This window comes from Loxodonta africana, chromosome 16 (genome assembly GCF_030014295.1).
Source record: "Loxodonta africana isolate mLoxAfr1 chromosome 16, mLoxAfr1.hap2, whole genome shotgun sequence".
NCBI classification, from domain to species: Eukaryota; Metazoa; Chordata; class Mammalia; order Proboscidea; family Elephantidae; genus Loxodonta; species Loxodonta africana.
The window spans coordinates 66358397-66375286 of record NC_087357.1 but is presented as its reverse complement, the minus strand read 5'-3'; the positions used below and the strand labels follow the sequence as shown (position 1 = coordinate 66375286).

At 39.7% G+C, this 16890-nt stretch overlaps 2 protein-coding genes and 1 long non-coding RNA gene across 10 annotated transcripts in view; 2 read left to right on the top strand and 1 right to left on the bottom strand.

Annotated features, from left to right (window-relative positions):
• Positions 1–13676, top strand: part of LOC100667955 (solute carrier family 25 member 16) — a 113382-nt gene extending 99706 nt beyond the window's left edge. For 5 of the 8 annotated variants that reach the window (XM_064269638.1, XM_064269644.1, XM_064269640.1 and 2 more), the window contains 7 exons: positions 217–436; positions 3060–3253; positions 5067–5156; positions 5242–5446; positions 7252–7341; positions 7932–8114; positions 9043–11709. In XM_064269638.1, coding sequence (XP_064125708.1) covers positions 217–436; positions 3060–3253; positions 5067–5156; positions 5242–5446; positions 7252–7341; positions 7932–8114; positions 9043–9267 — 1207 coding nt within the window. In that variant the 3' untranslated portion in view covers positions 9268–11709. Of the gene's footprint in view, positions 1–216; positions 437–3059; positions 3254–5066; positions 5157–5241; positions 5447–7251; positions 7342–7931; positions 8115–9042 lie in introns of all 8 variants that reach the window. The other 3 variants (XM_064269646.1, XM_064269645.1, XM_064269643.1) reach the window with 3 other exon arrangements.
• Positions 11546–16714, bottom strand: LOC135227935 (uncharacterized). Its single transcript, XR_010318113.1, has 4 exons — positions 16500–16714; positions 16202–16390; positions 15282–15447; positions 11546–11946 (listed from the first exon to the last, which is right to left on the bottom strand). It is a non-coding gene; the product is annotated as an uncharacterized LOC135227935 (long non-coding RNA).
• Positions 16715–16781: 67 nt separating this feature from the next.
• RUFY2 (RUN and FYVE domain containing 2) overlaps positions 16782–16890 on the top strand; it is a 65925-nt gene continuing 65816 nt past the window's right edge. The window contains exon 1 of the mRNA XM_010589172.3: positions 16782–16883. Coding sequence (XP_010587474.2) covers positions 16880–16883 — 4 coding nt within the window. The 5' untranslated portion in view covers positions 16782–16879. The remainder of the gene's footprint in view (positions 16884–16890) is intronic.

The following is a 16890-nucleotide window of genomic DNA, read 5'->3' as shown; positions in this document are numbered from 1 at the left end:
CAGGGATCAATATATCATTTATAACATATAATAATACTAAGTGGTTTTTATAAAATATTTTGACTTTATAATCTTAAAAAAAAAAGTTACTTGGCTCAGCTCTTAGATATGCTTAATATTAAATTTTCTATTCTTTTTGAAAAATATAAGCATATTAAAAATAATCCAAAATTAAAAGTAATGCCTTTTTGTTTTTCTTATCCATTATTAGGTAAGAATTCTCTATGCCTGTGGGTTTAGTGTTTTGTTGACCAGCTATACACACTCTGCAGTCGACAATATTCTTTTGAAGTTAGCAAAGTTTAAAGTCGGATTTTTGCGTTTGGGTCAGACTCAGAAGGTTCATCCAGATATCCAGAAATTTACAGAGGAGGAAGTTTGCAGATCAAAGTCCATTAAATCTTTAGCTCTTCTAGAAGCCCTCTACGATAGTCAAGTAAGTACAATGATTGTATAATAATACCGACAGTACTCTCTGTAGCCAGAAGGAGGGGAGAAATGAGCTCTGGGGAAGTCATTCACAGTGACCAGATTTATAAATATTCATTTATATATACCACATGCCCAGTTTATTAATTGATACTTTACTTTTGCCTCTGAACTAAGACTAGGTTTCTGGTTTATTATTCAGAGCTCCCCTCTTTTAGTTTCAAATCACCTAGAATACTGTTAACGTTCAGGATGTTTTATTAAGTTTGAATCAGAAGCAATTATACTTCAATGGTATTATGATTAGTATTTTTGGGTTTTTATATAGAACCTACTTTTATTTTTTAATGTCTATATTTTTACTGGGATGTCTTAACTGATTTTTTTTTTTCTTCAAAAAAATCACTTAAAGTAGATTTAATAGGCTGTTCTTTCGATTCCAGTATTATACCTGTATCTAATGCTAATATACTTCTGGCTCTTTTATCTATACCAATTATTGATAAATTTTGAAATAATTAAGATGTATGTAGTGTTGACTTTTTTTTTTTAATTGTACTTTAGGTGAAGGTTTACAGAACAAACTAGTTTCTTATCAAGTAGTTAGTGCACACATTGCTCTATGACATTGGTTAACAACCCCACGACATGGCAACATTCTCCCTTCTTAACCCTGGGTTCCCTATTAACAACTTGACTTTTTTTTTTAGTTAAACTTTATCTTAAGATAGTTGTAGACCCACACGCAGTTGTGGGAAATATTACAGAGATCCTGTGTACCCTTTGCCAATGGTAACATCTTGCAAAGCCATAGTACAGTATCACACAGGAGCCTGACATTGATAGAGCCACGCTGCTCATTAGTTCCATCACCACAGGGAACCCTCATGTTGCCCTTTTACAGCCACACCCACTCCTCTCCTGCCCAATCCCTTCCTTAACCCTGGCAACTAGTAATCTGTTCTCCATTTGTGTAATGGCTTCATTTTGAGAATGTTACATAAATGGAGTAATGAAGTAAGTAACCTTTTGGGCTTGGTGTTTTTCACTTGGCGTAATTCTCTGAAGATTCATTCGGACTGTTGTGTGGGCACTAGTCCATTCCTTTTTATTGCTAAGTACTATGCCACGGTATGGATGTACCACAGTTTGTGTAGCCGTCCACTTGTTGAAGAATGTCTGGATTGTTGCCAGTTTTTGGCTATTATGAATAAAGCTGCTATAAACATTTATGTACAGATTTTTACAAAACAGAAGTCTTTGTTTCTTTGGTGTAAATGCCTCAGAGTGCGGCTGCTGCGTCATATGGTTGTTGTTATATTTAGTTTTTTTAAGAAACTGCCTGCCCGTTTTCCAAAGCGGCTTTACCATTTTACACTGCCACCAGCGATGTATGAGTGATCCTTGTCCGCATTTGGTATGGTCATTATGTTTCGTTTTAGCCATCCCGATAGGTGTGTAGTGATATTGTGGTTTTAACTTGCATTTTCCTAATGGTTAATCATGTTTTCATATGCTTATTTACCATCTGTTTATCCTATTTGGTGAAATGTCTGTTCATAATCTTTTACGCATTTTCTAACTGGATTTTATTTTATTGTTGAGTTTTGAGAGTTCTTTATATATTCTGGTTACTAGACCTTTGTTGAAAATGTGGTTTGCAGATATTGTCTCCCACTCTGTAGTTTTCTTTTTATTCTCATTGTAGGGTCATTTGCAAAACAAATATTTTTTCATTTTGATGAAGTCCAGGCTCCTCACCTGTTCTCCACTGATGAAATGGGACAGGAGAGGGGGGCTCCTTACCAGAGCTGGTGGGGATGAAAGTCCTGGCTGTCTGCTTGGCCTTCTCTGACACCACCTTGCTACAGACTTGTGGGGGTGGGAGTCTAGGCTCCCCAATTGGCTTTTCCTGGCGTGGGTGGGGGCAGGGCTGCAGTTTTTGTTTTTTGGTGGTGTTTGGCTGGAGTAGAGTGGTTATTGTGTAAAGGTGTTCTGTCTTGCCGGGCTATCCCTTTCCTGGTCCTTTGGTAAGAGAGAGCTGGCTTTTGTTGGAGCTTCTTTTGTCTGTGCCAGTTGGTGTTTTGCCAGCTTCTTCAGCTCCAAGTATGGGATGTATGAAATGGAAAAAAAAAAAAAAACACAAAACCACTTTGTTCTTTGAGCTCCAAGGTCCCTAGCTGGTCTGCCATCTCTTCATTTTTCTGAATTTCCTTATGTTTGTTTTATATAAACTTCCCAGAGTTTTTAGTTGTACTTTATTGGAGGAAAAGGGAAAAATACATCTTTTCCATCTTCCTGAAAGGAGAAGTCCTGTTTGACTTAAAAAAAAAAATTAACTTATTATCTCTTGAATGTTTCAGGTTTCCATTTGGAAATATCCAAATGTGAACATTCTTCAGGGTGTCTGGAAAATTTACTTGATCTTTTTCAATTCTTAGTAAAGGAAAAAATTATTTGAAAAATGTTTTCATGCTGTCAGCATTTCAGAATTAAAATAATATTGGGAGATTCCTATTCTGGTACAAAAAAAATTTTGTTTTGAACGTTTAATTACAAAAATGGGGAAACAAATTACATTTCTTTTACGTATTACGTAACTGACCTATTTTTTTAAAATTGGTTTTTAGCTTATAGTTGCAACAACATGTATGGGAATAAATCATCCAATTTTTTCCCGTAAAATTTTTGATTTTTGTATTGTGGATGAAGCTTCTCAAATTAGCCAGCCAGTTTGCCTGGGGCCACTCTTTTATTCACGGAGATTCGTATTGGTAGGGGATCATCAGCAGCTCCCTCCCCTGGTGTTAAACCGGGAAGCAAGGTAAGCAGACATTTAAGCTTTCAATTTAAATAGTGTTTTTTTTTTTTTTTAAATGTTTTATTGTGTTTTTGGTGAAAGTTTACACAGGAAATGACATTCTAATTTAATAATTTCTGCATATATTAATCAGTGACATTGACTACGTTTTTCACAATATATTGTCATTCTCATTATTTCCGTTCCGGTTCTGTTTCCCTTAATCTTGCTTCCATGTCCTCCCTTACCTTCTCATTGTTACTCAGTTGGGGGTCTGTGCCCTGGAACAGTTGAGCCAATGAAATGTACTCCAAGCTAGAAAGAGTGAGAAAGTTTATTCAGGAGATGTGTGCATCACCAGGGACCCAGCGGCAACACAGTCTGCATCTATAGAGGCCCAAAGAGCAATTTTAATGTCAGAGCTTATATATCACTTTGGCAAGGATTACCTAATGTTTTTAAGCACGTAGCCCACTGATGGTCTTATACGTTAGAAAACAACCCCAAGAAACTCCTCATTAAACTAAAGATGCATGTCTGACATCTGGACTCTAATTTGTATGTTTGTAAGGGGCTGAAAAAAACATAAGAATCTCTCTGCTAGTGGAACTGGCCTGCCAAGTCCACTCTGACTGAGATAAGGAGCAGGAAAGAAAGTTGCAGATCAAAAGCACCAGGCAGCCTCCCTAGCTGCTGTCCTCCAGGCTGAAGGACATTTCTAAAGAGAACAAAGACAAGGAGAGAGACCAAGGCCACAGGAGCCGAGAGGGCTCCATACCCCTTTGTAAGAGACCAGTGTAGCTGGTGCAATAAAAAATGCTTATAGATTACTTAGAGCATCATTATGGTGTTAGTTATGTCAAGCTCTAAATCACCCATTTTGAATAGGAAATATGTTGCAAGGTTATTAGGGCCACATCATCTTTGATCTAGGGAAAATGTTTACCATTTGGTTTCATTTAGATGCTTATTTAGAGGAGCACAGCACTCATGAGTGATAATATTTTATGGTCCAATCTGTCATTAAATTGGATTCTTTTTTTTTCTTTAATTGTACTTTAGATGAAGGTCTACAGAGCAAACTAGTTTCTCATTAAGCAGTTAGTACACACATTGTTTTATGACATTGGTTAACAACTCCAAGGCATGTCAACACTCTCCCTTCTCAACCTTGGGTTTCCTATTACCAGCTTTCCTGTCCCGTGCTGCCTTCTAGTCCTTGCCCCTGGGCTGGTGTGCCTTTTCTGTCTCATTTTGTTTTATGGGCCTGTCTAATCTTTGCCTGAAGGGTGAACCTCGCAAGTGACTTCATTGCTGAGTTAAAAGGATGTCCAGGGGCCATATTCTCGGGGGTTTCTTCAGTTTCTGTCAGGCCAGTAAGTCTGGTCTTTTTTACCCCTTTTTTCTATGTTTTATTGTGCTTAAAGTGAAAGTTTACAGTTCAAGTTAGTTTCTCATACAAAAATTTATACACATATTCTTATGTGACCCTAGTTGCTCTCCCTGTAACGTGACAGCACATTCTTCCTTTCCACCTCGGATTTCTCGTGTCCGTTCAGCCAGCTCCTGTCCCTTTCTGCCTTCATATCTTGCCTCCAGACAGGAGCTGCCCATTTAGTTTCATGTATCTACTTACTTTTTTTTTTTTTTATCTGCTTAAGCTAAGAAGCACTCTCCTCACAAGTATCATTTTATGTCTTATAGTCCAGTCTAATCTTTGTCTGAAGGGTTGGCTTCAGAAATGGTTTCAGTTATGGGCTAACAGAGTTCAGGGGAAATTGGATTCTTTTTAAGGGACAGTTTCACACTGACAAGCCTGTATTTGATTTGTTGACAGAGCTCTTGGCATGAGTGAAAGCTTATTCAAGAGGCTGGAACAGAATAAGAATGCTGTTGTACAATTAACTGTGCAGTACAGAATGAACAGGTATTTATAACAGTATCAGCTATAAATGAATTTTCCTGTTTGTTTTCATCTACCAAAACTAAAATTATTTTTGTAATTCCCTTAGTAAAATTATGTCCTTAAGTAATAAGCTGATATATGAGGGAAAGCTGGAGTGTGGATCAGACAAAGTGGCCAATGCAGTGATAAATCTACCTAACTTTAAAAATGTGAAGCTGGAGCTGGAATTTTATGCTGATTATTCTGAAAATCCTTGGCTGCGTGGAGTGTTTGAGCCAAACAATCCTGTTTGTTTTCTTAATACAAACAAGGTAAAAAGTGTTTTTTTCTTTATTTTTTTTCTCTTTTTGTCCTATTATTTAAATTTCTCGGTTTGCAATAGTGTATGCTCCACTAGAGCTTATTAGTTAAAAGGGAAAACTAGTGTACTTCTTGTCCTTCAACACACACAAGAAATCTTTTCCTACAGACTTGGTGTCTTTGGGAGGAGGTTTGTTCTGAGATTGAGTCGACGTCAGCGTTGACTTTGGAGGATGGTGAGACAGAAAGTGAATTCAGGGGTGTGATTACCAAAGGGCAGGTTACAGAGTGATCAGAAGATACAATAAACGGATGTCATTTTAAAGACCTATTTACAAATCTGTCACTAAACAAAAATCTTCACAAGGACATTAAATGACCTGATTTATTTCTAGGAACTGAGAAAGAGGTTTTGACCCTTTATTCCTACAGTTTTATGTAGTGTTTCTCTGTCTTTGTTTTTTTTTCTCTGCATTAATTTAAAGTCTTTTACATAAGTTCGAATAACAAACGTAGTGACCAGTGTGCATGTTACTCTAAAATAATTTTGTTCTTTGTTGTTATTTGTGTCCCTGTGTGGGGCAAAGGATTAGCATGCTTGGCTGCTAACCTAAAGGCTGGTGCCTCAGAAGAAAGGCCTAGTGACCCACTCTTGGAAAATAAGCCACTGAAAACCCCGTGGAGCACAGTTCTTCCCTGACGCACACGGGGTGGCCACGAGGCAGAGGTGACTGGACGGCGACTGGTAGTGGTGGTTTTTATTAAGATGAGTGGAGCCAGCTGGTGGTTGAAAATAGGTCCTCACGTGTACCTTCATGGAATGTTCATTCTCTTGGTTAACGATGCCCTTAGCATTTCAGGTTCAAGAATTTGATTTTATCGTAACACCTAATGGTAGGTGTACTCTAGGAAGTTTTTTCACATAAACTGATCTCACAAATGATTGCTCTTATAAGCCATAGTTTCAATTTATGGATTATAATTTACAATTATTTACCTCACAAATGATTGCTCAGATTCTTTTTTCTAACTTGAGGTGAAACCCACTTAGCATAAAATTAATCATTTTAAAGTAAACAACTCAGTGCCCAGATTCTTTTATTTTTGCTAGTCAGATTTCCTCTTCCTTAGCATGAAGATCGCAAATGAGCTGTTTTAAAAACATCCTTAGGGTTGCTTGGAATAATATGAAAGCAAACTAATCTTTGCAGGACTTTACCAGGTGTGGTAGAACCTAGGCGCCCTGGTGGCACAGCGGTTAAACGTTCAGCTGCTAACCAAAAGGTCGGCAGTTTGAATCCACCAGCTGCTCCTTGGAAATTCTATGGGGCAGTTCTTCTCTGTCCTGTAGGCTCGCTATGAGTCGGAGTCGACTTGACGGCAATGGTGTTTTTTTTGTTTGTTTATTTGGTAGACCCTAGGGAAACTTACCTTCTCCATTGTTTGTATAAAAGGCAACAAGAAAATGGAAAATGCACAGATATTGGAGCAAGATCTGTTGGCATCCTCACGCTACCATTTATTGTGTAGCCCTTAGGCAAGTCAGTGATCTTTTCTGATCCTCTGATTTCTGTAACATGGGTGATGGTAAAGTAAAGCGTGTGGTGCACGCGCTCAGCTTTCCTGGAGATTTTAGCTGAACCATACTGTGTTTAAGCTTGGTTGCCTCTGCATGGTTTCTGAGTGAGTAACGTTATTCGTTTTTGTTGATACTTCTACCTTTATACAGACTGTGAAGGCTGTCTGTGCAGTTATAATACTCTTAACTTTACAGATGGTTTTGTAAGCAGGATGCATTTTTTTTTTTTCTATTTAGGTTCCAGCACCAGAACAAGTTGAAAAAAGTGGTGTGAGCAATATAATAGAAGCCAAACTCATAGTTTTCCTGACCTCGCATTTTATTAAGGTAATTTAGAATGTACTGTGAGTTTTATGGACTAATAAATATTAAGGTAGAAAGTTAAGGTTGTAAAGAACTTAAGCTCTGGCATTAACACTTGTGTATTAAGATAAAGAGACAGAAGCTTGATTAGTTTTATTTTGAGAGAAATTATCTAAGACGCGTAATTTTTATAATGGTGTTTGGGGTTTCCATTCAGGGTAACTCGTAAATGTCAGATAATTCCAATTGTGTCGATACTATGCTGTAGCCAGTCTGATTAGGGATTGGAAACTTTTCTAGGTAAGGGATAGAAGAAAGTGAGATGGATTTTTCGTATTGTGTTTTGTCTGGCAGCACTGCTTAGTGGCATGCAAACCAATATGCTGTCATGAACCTCTGAAAGTCAAGGGAGCAATGTTTGAGGACATTATTTAATATTGGAAAATATGGACATAGAGCAAATTCAGTGGTTGTATTTATTCCTTGAGATAGGAGCATCTGCTGTAAACATCTGTTGGGCACATAAGTAAATATTCGATGTAATAGATTAGTTAAAGCTTAAATACCAAAAAAATCAGGATGTTTCACTCTAAGTTGTATGCTTTTCTGTTTAGGCTGGATGTAATCCATCTGATATCGGTATCATTGCACCATACAGGCAGCAGTTAAAGACAATCAACGATTTATTGGCACGTTCTTCTGTTGGACTGGTCGAAGTTAACACGGTAGACAAATACCAAGGAAGAGACAAAAGTATCATCCTGGTGTCTTTTGTTAGAAGTAATAAGGATGGCGATGTGAGTGAATCATATTTGTTACTGATTTGTTTGGGACGTTTTAAACATGGTTTTCTGTGTCATTTCTAATTTATAGATAGCTCTAGGCCTTTCCGTTTTGTTTTTACCTCTGCTTGATTATTTTTCTTGATCATGTGATGTATTTATATGGTTTTAAAAATATATGCAGATAAAGAGAAAGACATCTCCCTCCTATTCCCTCCCTTATCTACTCAGTTCCTACCACTTTTTCACAGATAATCATGTTATTTTGTTACTTTTGTAACATTCTAGAGTTTCTTTATGCATAAATAAGGAAATATGAATTTATATCTGTCCCTCCCCTTTACACAAAAAGTAATATACACGTATACATACTGTTCTGGGTCTTGCTTTTCCCATTTAATAAGATAGCTTGGAGATCATTTCATGTCAATTCCATAAAAATCAGGGTTTTTCACTTTGAGTTGGGTTCTCTGTTTAGGCTGGATGTGATCCGTCTGATACTGGTATCATTGCACCATTTCATTCTCTTTTTACAGCTACGTAGTGTTCCCTGTTTGGATGTGTCATATGTTTAACCACTCCCCTTAGTCTTTTAGTGTTACAATTTTTTATTACTTTACACACAGTGCTACAATGAGTTGAAATAGCTCTAATTCTTTATTGTATTATGTGTATTTAATAATTTTAAATTAGCCCCAATTTTTTGTTGTGTTATGTGTATTTAATAATTTTCAAACATGAAATATTTGACGTTGGCATGGTGGGCAAGTTTTTCCAGCTCCCTAGAATTTTAAAATGTGTCGATGAAGCTTTCCGGCAATCCATGTTTTTTAAAGTAGGAGAATAGTTCAAGGCAAGCCATGTTCCTTGTCAGAACACCTTCCAGTAATTGAAATATATGTAATCAGAAAACTCAAATAATTGCAAAGAATGTTTCTTACAGCTTGGTGAACTCTTGAAAGATTGGCGCCGTCTTAATGTTGCTATAACCAGAGCCAAACATAAACTAGTTCTCCTGGGATGTGTGTCCTCACTAAGCCGCTATCCTCCTTTGGAGAGGCTACTTTATCATCTCAACTCAGAAAAATTAATATCCTTTTTGGCCTGCGTACGGTTGTGTTTGACTGTGCTGTTTTGTGTGCTATATTTATGTACTTGTGTAAATTAAAACACAATGCCCTGCGTTTTCCATGGGCATATTTCAAAGATCTGATTCTAGGAAGGAAAGAGAAAAACATTCACAGGGAGTATGGTTAAGCAAATAGTAAAATAATGAAGGTGATGAAGCAGGATAGTTTGTGAAATGAGAAAAGGAAAAAGTGGGGCTTGATTTGTTCTCCTAAAGCTATATGCCACACATTTAGGAAAATCGGCTATTTCTTCTGATCCCTTTTACCCTGCATTTAGAATACATATATTTATTTTTTAATCAGGACAAAACATGGAGAATGGATAATTACTTGTCATATAGTAGATTATTTTTAAAATGGATTACCTTTAAAAGAAATTATGTAAAGATCTTAGGATACGATATATAAACCTTATTGCTTAAGTTGGATTGCTTAAATTGGGGCCCTGGTGGCAAAGTGGTTAAGCTTTTGGCCGCTAACCAAAAGACTGGCAGTTCAAATCCACCAGCCACTTGTTGGAAACCCTATGGGGCAGTTCTATTCTGTCCTGTAGGGTTGTTGTGAGTCAGAATTAACACCACGGCAATAGATTTGGTTTGTTTTTTTTTTAATTAAGTACATAATTATCCATAAAATGCCATAAGAATCTTAACATTTATTTATTTGTCCTGTAAACCAAATTACAAAGTGTTAAAGAATGTCATAAAATGTTTTTTGTGTGATTCCATATTGTGTTGAATATATCTTCCTTAATTTATTTTATGTTATTGATCTTCCATCAGGAGAACATGACAGTCTTTGTCATGCATTGGGTGATTTTCAAAGAGGATAAAACACTATTTCCCTTGCCTTCTTCATATTAGGACAGTGGCTTCCTCTAGCTGGTGCCAGGCTGGTTAGACTGAAGATAACTCTTACCCCAAGGGTACAAAATGAAGTAAATGTGCTCTGTTCAGAGTTCTCTTTTTTTTTTTTTTTTTTGGTATAATCTTCTTAAACACAAAGTTTGCCACCCTACAAAATTTAATGCAGTATTTATTTTCTCAGTACAAGTCTACCCAAAACTGTGAAGAGCCTACATTTATGTATATTATAAATGTGTTTTTTATGTGACCTGGGAAAAAAGATAAAATGTTTACCAACTGTAAAAATGGTTTAACTTTTGAATTTAAGGGTAAACTTTTAAGTCTAAAATATCCAGATTAATTCGATTTTATAGATTTTGTGGGAAGAATTTTGTTTATTAGAAAGACTGGGTAAAGAAAGTCGGTTTGTTTTCATCATTTAAACACAATCTTGTGATGATGAGAACACAGGCGTGATTCTTCTCTGTATTTCTAGGCCCCCCAATCAAAGGCCATTTTGTTGTGTTTTTCCCTGCCAGCAGATATGTTTTCACATTCAACCTAGCCTTTTAAATTATGGCCTATTAATTGATTACTTCCTGTTAATTCCCTGCTCCCATCCCCCTTTTTATTTTCAGTATCTTATAATAGATTTCAGTATAAAAGAAAATAATGCTTACTCTTTTTGATAGGAAATTGATGACAAATTAAAAAGTCATATTCCTATTTTCATCATTAATGCCCCTTTGTTTCTGGGCATTATTCAGTTTTCTCTTTTTATGTTAAGATGGTTGTGTAAAACGAAATTGCCTCAAAATCATTAACTGTGTCTATGGTGACAGCCTTTAACCTAGTGTTTACATCCTCTGGGGGAAATCTTTCATTTCTCTCAAGGATTTTTTTTTTTAATTTTTTAAATGAATGTTAAATATGTTAAAATTGTGGCTTCTACCTGAGGCGGCTTTTAAATTATTATTGTTCTTTGAAGTTTTTGTTAAATAAATTCTCTTCTGTCAGATCTTACTGTGTCATTTATCAACACTGAATAATAATAATAATTAAGTTCAGGGTTGCCCAGCATTTTTTTCAGTAGTGATAGGTGAATATTGTCATGCTCTAAAGCTGAAACCAAGAAGTGTTGACATTATAAAGAGCTTTATGAAGGACACAAGAACAAGAATGGACTTGGTCATGGAGAGTGGCCAGACAGGAAAAACTGGAAAGATTATAGTGATAGAGCTTAAATATTGGTTAGATAGCATCAGGATATAAAACAGGAAGGAATCTAAGAGAATTTTAGTTTCTGGGAGTGAGGTGAATAGGAAAGTTTTTTTGGTTTGGTCAGTGGCTACTTCATTCCAAGATTTGCCTGAAAAGTAAGTTGTGTAAAGAGCCTGGGGAGAGGTTCCATGTTTCCTGTCATTTCTGGATTAGTTTCTATTACAATACTCTGGCCATTTAAGTACTTCAAAGAGTTGGGATGTTTTCTCTGTACAGGTGCTGTGAGGCCCTCAAGAAGCTAACAGTGCAGTACAAGTATTGTTATTGGACCAAGTGGGTCCCTGCCCGGTCGCTGTAAGGTCAAGAGACAAGACACAGCTTTGCAGAAAGAGAAGGCAGTTTATTGCAGAGCAGCAATGCAAGGAGCAAGGGGCTTGCCCAGATCTGACTCCTTGAGCAGGGGTTAGATTACAGTCTTTATGGGGAATCTAATTTAGGAAGTTATAGGTAATTTATCAATTTTCTGGGAAATCTCATATACAGGTATTTCGGGGCTCAGCTGGACTGTGCATGTTCCGCGGGCCAGATCTGGTTCAGGATGGTTCTTGCCTTCTACTTTGGCCTTGGTTTCTTGAAACACCTGGTGTTTTTCTGCAAACCAAGCTAACAAAGTGGTTAAGCAAGGGGCATGGGGGAGGTTGGCTAAGAAACAGAAGTGCACTGGGGTGATTGAATAAGAAACAGATACTGGGGTGACCGAGGCACAGGCCTTGGCATCAGGATCACATCTACTCCAAGGACTAAGATGGCAGTGGCTACAGATGACTAGCCTTATTGGGTGGATACTCACTTTATGCAGTCCCTGAGCAAAGCACCATAAGCCTAGACAAGGCCTTCCTCACAGTATAAAGTCATGATACGAAGACAATATAACCATTCCAGTGGCCTTATTCCTGACTTAGTTCAGACTTTCTGGCTCCTGACTTCTCCCTCTAGCTGCCTTCTGTGGTTCCTTTCTTCCCTTCTCATCCCTTACTCTAAAGGCAGGTCTTCCACAGAGCTTCAGACTCAGTACACGCAAAATAGAAATTTCCATTTCATCTAATGCCTTTCTCCGGTGATCCCTATTTCTGTAAATGGCACCATCTATATCATAGTTACCTGAGCTTTAAAACCTTGGCATAATTTTTCTTTCTTTAAAAAAATATTATTCTCAGAAGAACTAGATGGTGCCTGGCTACAACCGATGACTGCCATGACGGAACACAACAGAGAATCCCTGAAGGAGTAGGAGAGCAGTGGACTGCAGACCTCAAATTCTTGTAAAAAGACCAGAGTTAATGGTCTGACAGAGACTAGAAGGACCCCAGAGGTCATGGCCCCCAGACCTTCTGTTAGCCCAAGACAGGAACCATTCCCAAAGCCAACTCTTCAGACAGGGATTAGACTGGACTATAAGACAGAAAATGATACTGGTGAGGAGTGAACTTCTTGGATCAAGTAGACACATGAGACTATGTGGGTAGCTCCTGTCTGAAGGGGAGATGTGAAGGCCGAGGGGGACAGAAGCTGGCTGAATGGACAGAGAAAAACAGGGTGGAGAGAAGGAGTGTACTATCTCAGGGGGAGAGCAACTAGGAGTATACAGCAAAGTATGTATAAGGTTTTGTATGAGAGCCTGACTTTGTAAACTTTCACTTAAAGTACAAAAAAATTAAAAATAAAATATTGTTCCCCTTTTCTGATTATAAAGCAGTACATGATCTTAGTGAATATTTTAAACAGTACAGATTTTGAGATTTTGGAAAATGATTTTTGTTTGTAAGAGTAGTAATAACTACTGATAGTTTGATGTATGATGATCTAGACTGGTGTTTAAAAAATAATAATTTACCATAACCCACAGTAAGAAATACTTTCTATATCATGACACTATAAATTTTTTTTTTTTGAGGTCTGTTTGTGTTTAATCAGACAAAATGCAAAGTATTTACAACAGTCCTAGGTCCCTCCCACCCCTTAAGCCTGGGGCATGGAATGTGGAACCCCAAGGCCCTGCCCAGAGCCAGGGGTCCCCCAGGCCTCTGCATAATCATCTGAAATCTACAAAACACTGTTTTTTTAAAAAAGAAAAAAGAACAGTATTAGGACACCTTGTACAAAGGGCCTTGGGCAGTCAGAGGGGGTTTTGAGAGCACGCTGGGGTGAGCGAGCCCAGATTGGACTGGGATGGATGGGAGACTTGGTAATAAACACGAATGAGAGGAAAAGTCAAAATTTCATAGGCAGGCACTGCTTGGCCTCCTTTCTGGCTGGCAGGGCCTGGCTGGCTCAAGAAACCCAGGCAGTGAGAATGTTATTGCTATGATGGGGGTCATGGGGGAAATGTACAACATGTCGGGGCGGGGGGGGGACACAGTGGGGGTGTTTTTACATGTTAAATATGGACACACATGGAGGCACACACACGTGGACACACATACACATATACATACACACGGGCCTTTGGCAAGATGCTCACAAACTGTCAGCTACCCCTTTTACAGTTGGGCACACTGAGGCCCAGGGAAGGGCCACCACATACTCCAGGCTGAAGAGCAGAGCTATGGCCAAAACACAGTCTCCTGATGCCCTAGGGCTGGACTCACTATGAGATGCCAGGCCACAGGGTCTGGATAGGAGCTGAGCACTTGTGGAGGCCATGGCCACATGACAAGGAGGTCCTGGTGCATGGCAGTGGACACCCTCATCCTCTCACTTCAGCCTGACACTCAGTTCCCTACTTGGGATCTCAGAGGGGCCAATGGGGAGAAGAGCAGGGGCCAGGCCTTGAAATACCACAGGACAAACTAGGGAAAGGAGGACCTTGGGGCCCCCCTAAGGCCAGGTCAGGACCTCCCAGCCTCTTGGGTCTTCTACTTCTGCTTGATTGCCTCTGGAGCCTGAGAGCTCACTCCCTTTCATGGTTGACTAGCTCCGAAGGTCAAAACCACCCACATTCTGATTGAAGCCTATCTTCCTGTAGCTTCCACCCCTCAGTCCTAGCTCATCCCCTTCCAGTCTCTTCCCGTGACAGCCCTGCTGAGATCTGCAGCCAGGAGTAGCCTCATCAGGCCCCTTGTTCCCTGGGATGCTCCAGTTTGTCCAAGAAGCTTCCTGAGGAAGACAGGGTGAGTAGCGGGTTCTGATCCCACCTCAAGCCTGGACTGCTCTGAGGCCTTGGGCAAGTCACGGCCCCTCTCTGGACTTAAGTTTCCCCATGGGGGCAAGAACTTGATGATTCTTTAAGGGTCCCTCAGGTCTAAGCAGGGCAGGGTTTGAGGGGGGGTACCCACACCACCCACCATCAAGTCAAGCTGGGCCTCACTATTTATTCTTTGTATTTCTGATTCACCCTAAAATTTTCCATTCTATTCCATTAGAATATTCCATTAGAAACAAAGCTGATTACAACCTTATTAAATTGCTTTCATGTTCTACTAATAGGCTGGAACCTTTGGTTTATAGTATAGATTATTCTCTAATACAGTACTTTATTTCTTTGTATATTTGTTGTAAACATACTAAATTAAAAATTTTTTTATTCTGTTTTAGGTGAAAGTTTACAGCAAATTAGATTCCCCTCATGCCATTGTTTAGTTTTTACAATGTCAGCGTTCTCTATTTCCATTCTGTTTGTTGTGTTTCCATTGATCTAGCTTCCCTTCCCCTCCTTGCCTCTTGTCATGGATTAAATTGTGTTCCCCAAAAATATGTGCCAACTTGGCTAGGCCATGATTCCCAGTATTGTGTGATTGTCCACAATTTTGTCATCTGATGTGATTTCCCTATGTACGGTAAATCCTACCTCTGTGATGTTAATGAGGCAAGATTAGAGGCAGTTATGCTAATGCGGCAGGACTCAATCTATAAGATTAGGCTGTGTCTTAAATCAGTCTCTTTTGGGATAGAAAAGAAGTCAGCAGAGAGACACGGGGACCTCATACCATCAAGAAAGCAGTGCCGGGAGCAGAGTGTGTCCTTTAGACCTGGAGTTCCTGTGCAAAGAAGCTGCTAGACCGAGGGAACGTTGATGACAAGGATCTTCCTCCAGAGCCGACAAAGTCTTCCCCTGGAGCTGGCACCCTGAATTCAGACTTCTAGCCTACTGGACTGTGAGAGAATAAACGGCTGTTTGTTAAATCCATCCACTTGTGGTTTTCCTGTTACAGCAGCACTAGGTGGCTAAGATACCTATTAAGTTTTTTGTTTTTTTGCTATTCCCTTTCCTGTTTGTAATCAAGTTGTGACCTCTATCTAATAATTTGTCTGTTCCTTCATTACCATTTATGCAGCTCAGCCCAGCTGAAATCATTTGTGGCAAAATCTTGTAACTGTTGAATGTAGCTGACTGGCATGTGGAAAAACTGAAGGTAGTAAAAGAAAAAAAAAATCAGCCTAAAAATTTTTCATTATACATCAAAGCAATATCCATGTGAGAGCTGAGAATCAGCAGGCTGCATCCCCTGGGTCCATCTTGGTTCACACTTCACAAGATGGATTCCAAATCACTTTAGGGGTTGGATTTAACTAGGTAGATAGCTTACTGTACCCTAACTGATATAACTTAAACTGTCTTTTGCGAGTTTTTGTTTCCTCCTTAAAATGGGAAAAGACCAGCTTTATCTCAACACCTCTTGCCCTTGATTAGTGAGACAGTTGCTTGCTGCTTTTTTATGAACCAGTGTATTTACTGGAGTTCTAGTTGCACAGTGGTTAAGAGCTAAGCTGCTAATCAAAAGTTTGGCAGTTCAAACCCACCAGCTGCTTCTTGGTAAACCCTTTGGGGCAGTTCTACCGTGTCCTATAGGGTCACTATGAGTCGGAATTGATCGGATGGCAATTTTTTGTGTGTGTGTGTACTTACTGGTTTCCTATGGACCACAGTGGCCCTATCTGAAACCGATTATGGGGATGGCGCAGGACCGGACAGCTTTCCCTCCATTGTGAGTCAGGCGGCTGGAAGGCAGCTAAGGACAACAATTTACTGGTTTAAATATCGTGATTTGGAGCTGTCTAAATAGTTTTGGTAGACTTCCGCAATTCTTTTGGTGCCCTATGAGTTTATGAAGAAAAAAAGGAAATGGTTAGGCGTATTAGATTAAAACCAGCCAGCCCTGTGGTTGGAAACCTTTCCAGGTGGCTAGGCACCCTTTTTTACGCACCCTTTGGAAATCCGGCCGTTGCGTGCTAGCGAAGCCCCCACGGTGGGAGGCTGGTGGTCCGACCAGGGTCTCCTGCGCGCTCCTTTCCCTCTCCTTACCCTCCTGGTGGAGGCGAAGAGACTTAGCAAGGGCGGGTTTTCTCTCCGGCTGGCTGCAAACTCCTCGCCCGACCCGTGCGTGATGCCGTCCCCCGCCCGCTGCTCTGCCCTCCTTGCCAGGCGGCCGGGGCCGCTAGGGCGTCCTCCGGCCGCCGGGGGCGCTGTGGGCTGCGGCGGGCTTGGCTGCGACGCCGTGGCGGCCGCCGCGGGCCTGGAAGGAGCGGGCTGCTGACGGGACTCGGGGAATCCCTCGCCTGAGACCGCGCCGCCGCCGCCCCCGCTATGGGTAAGGG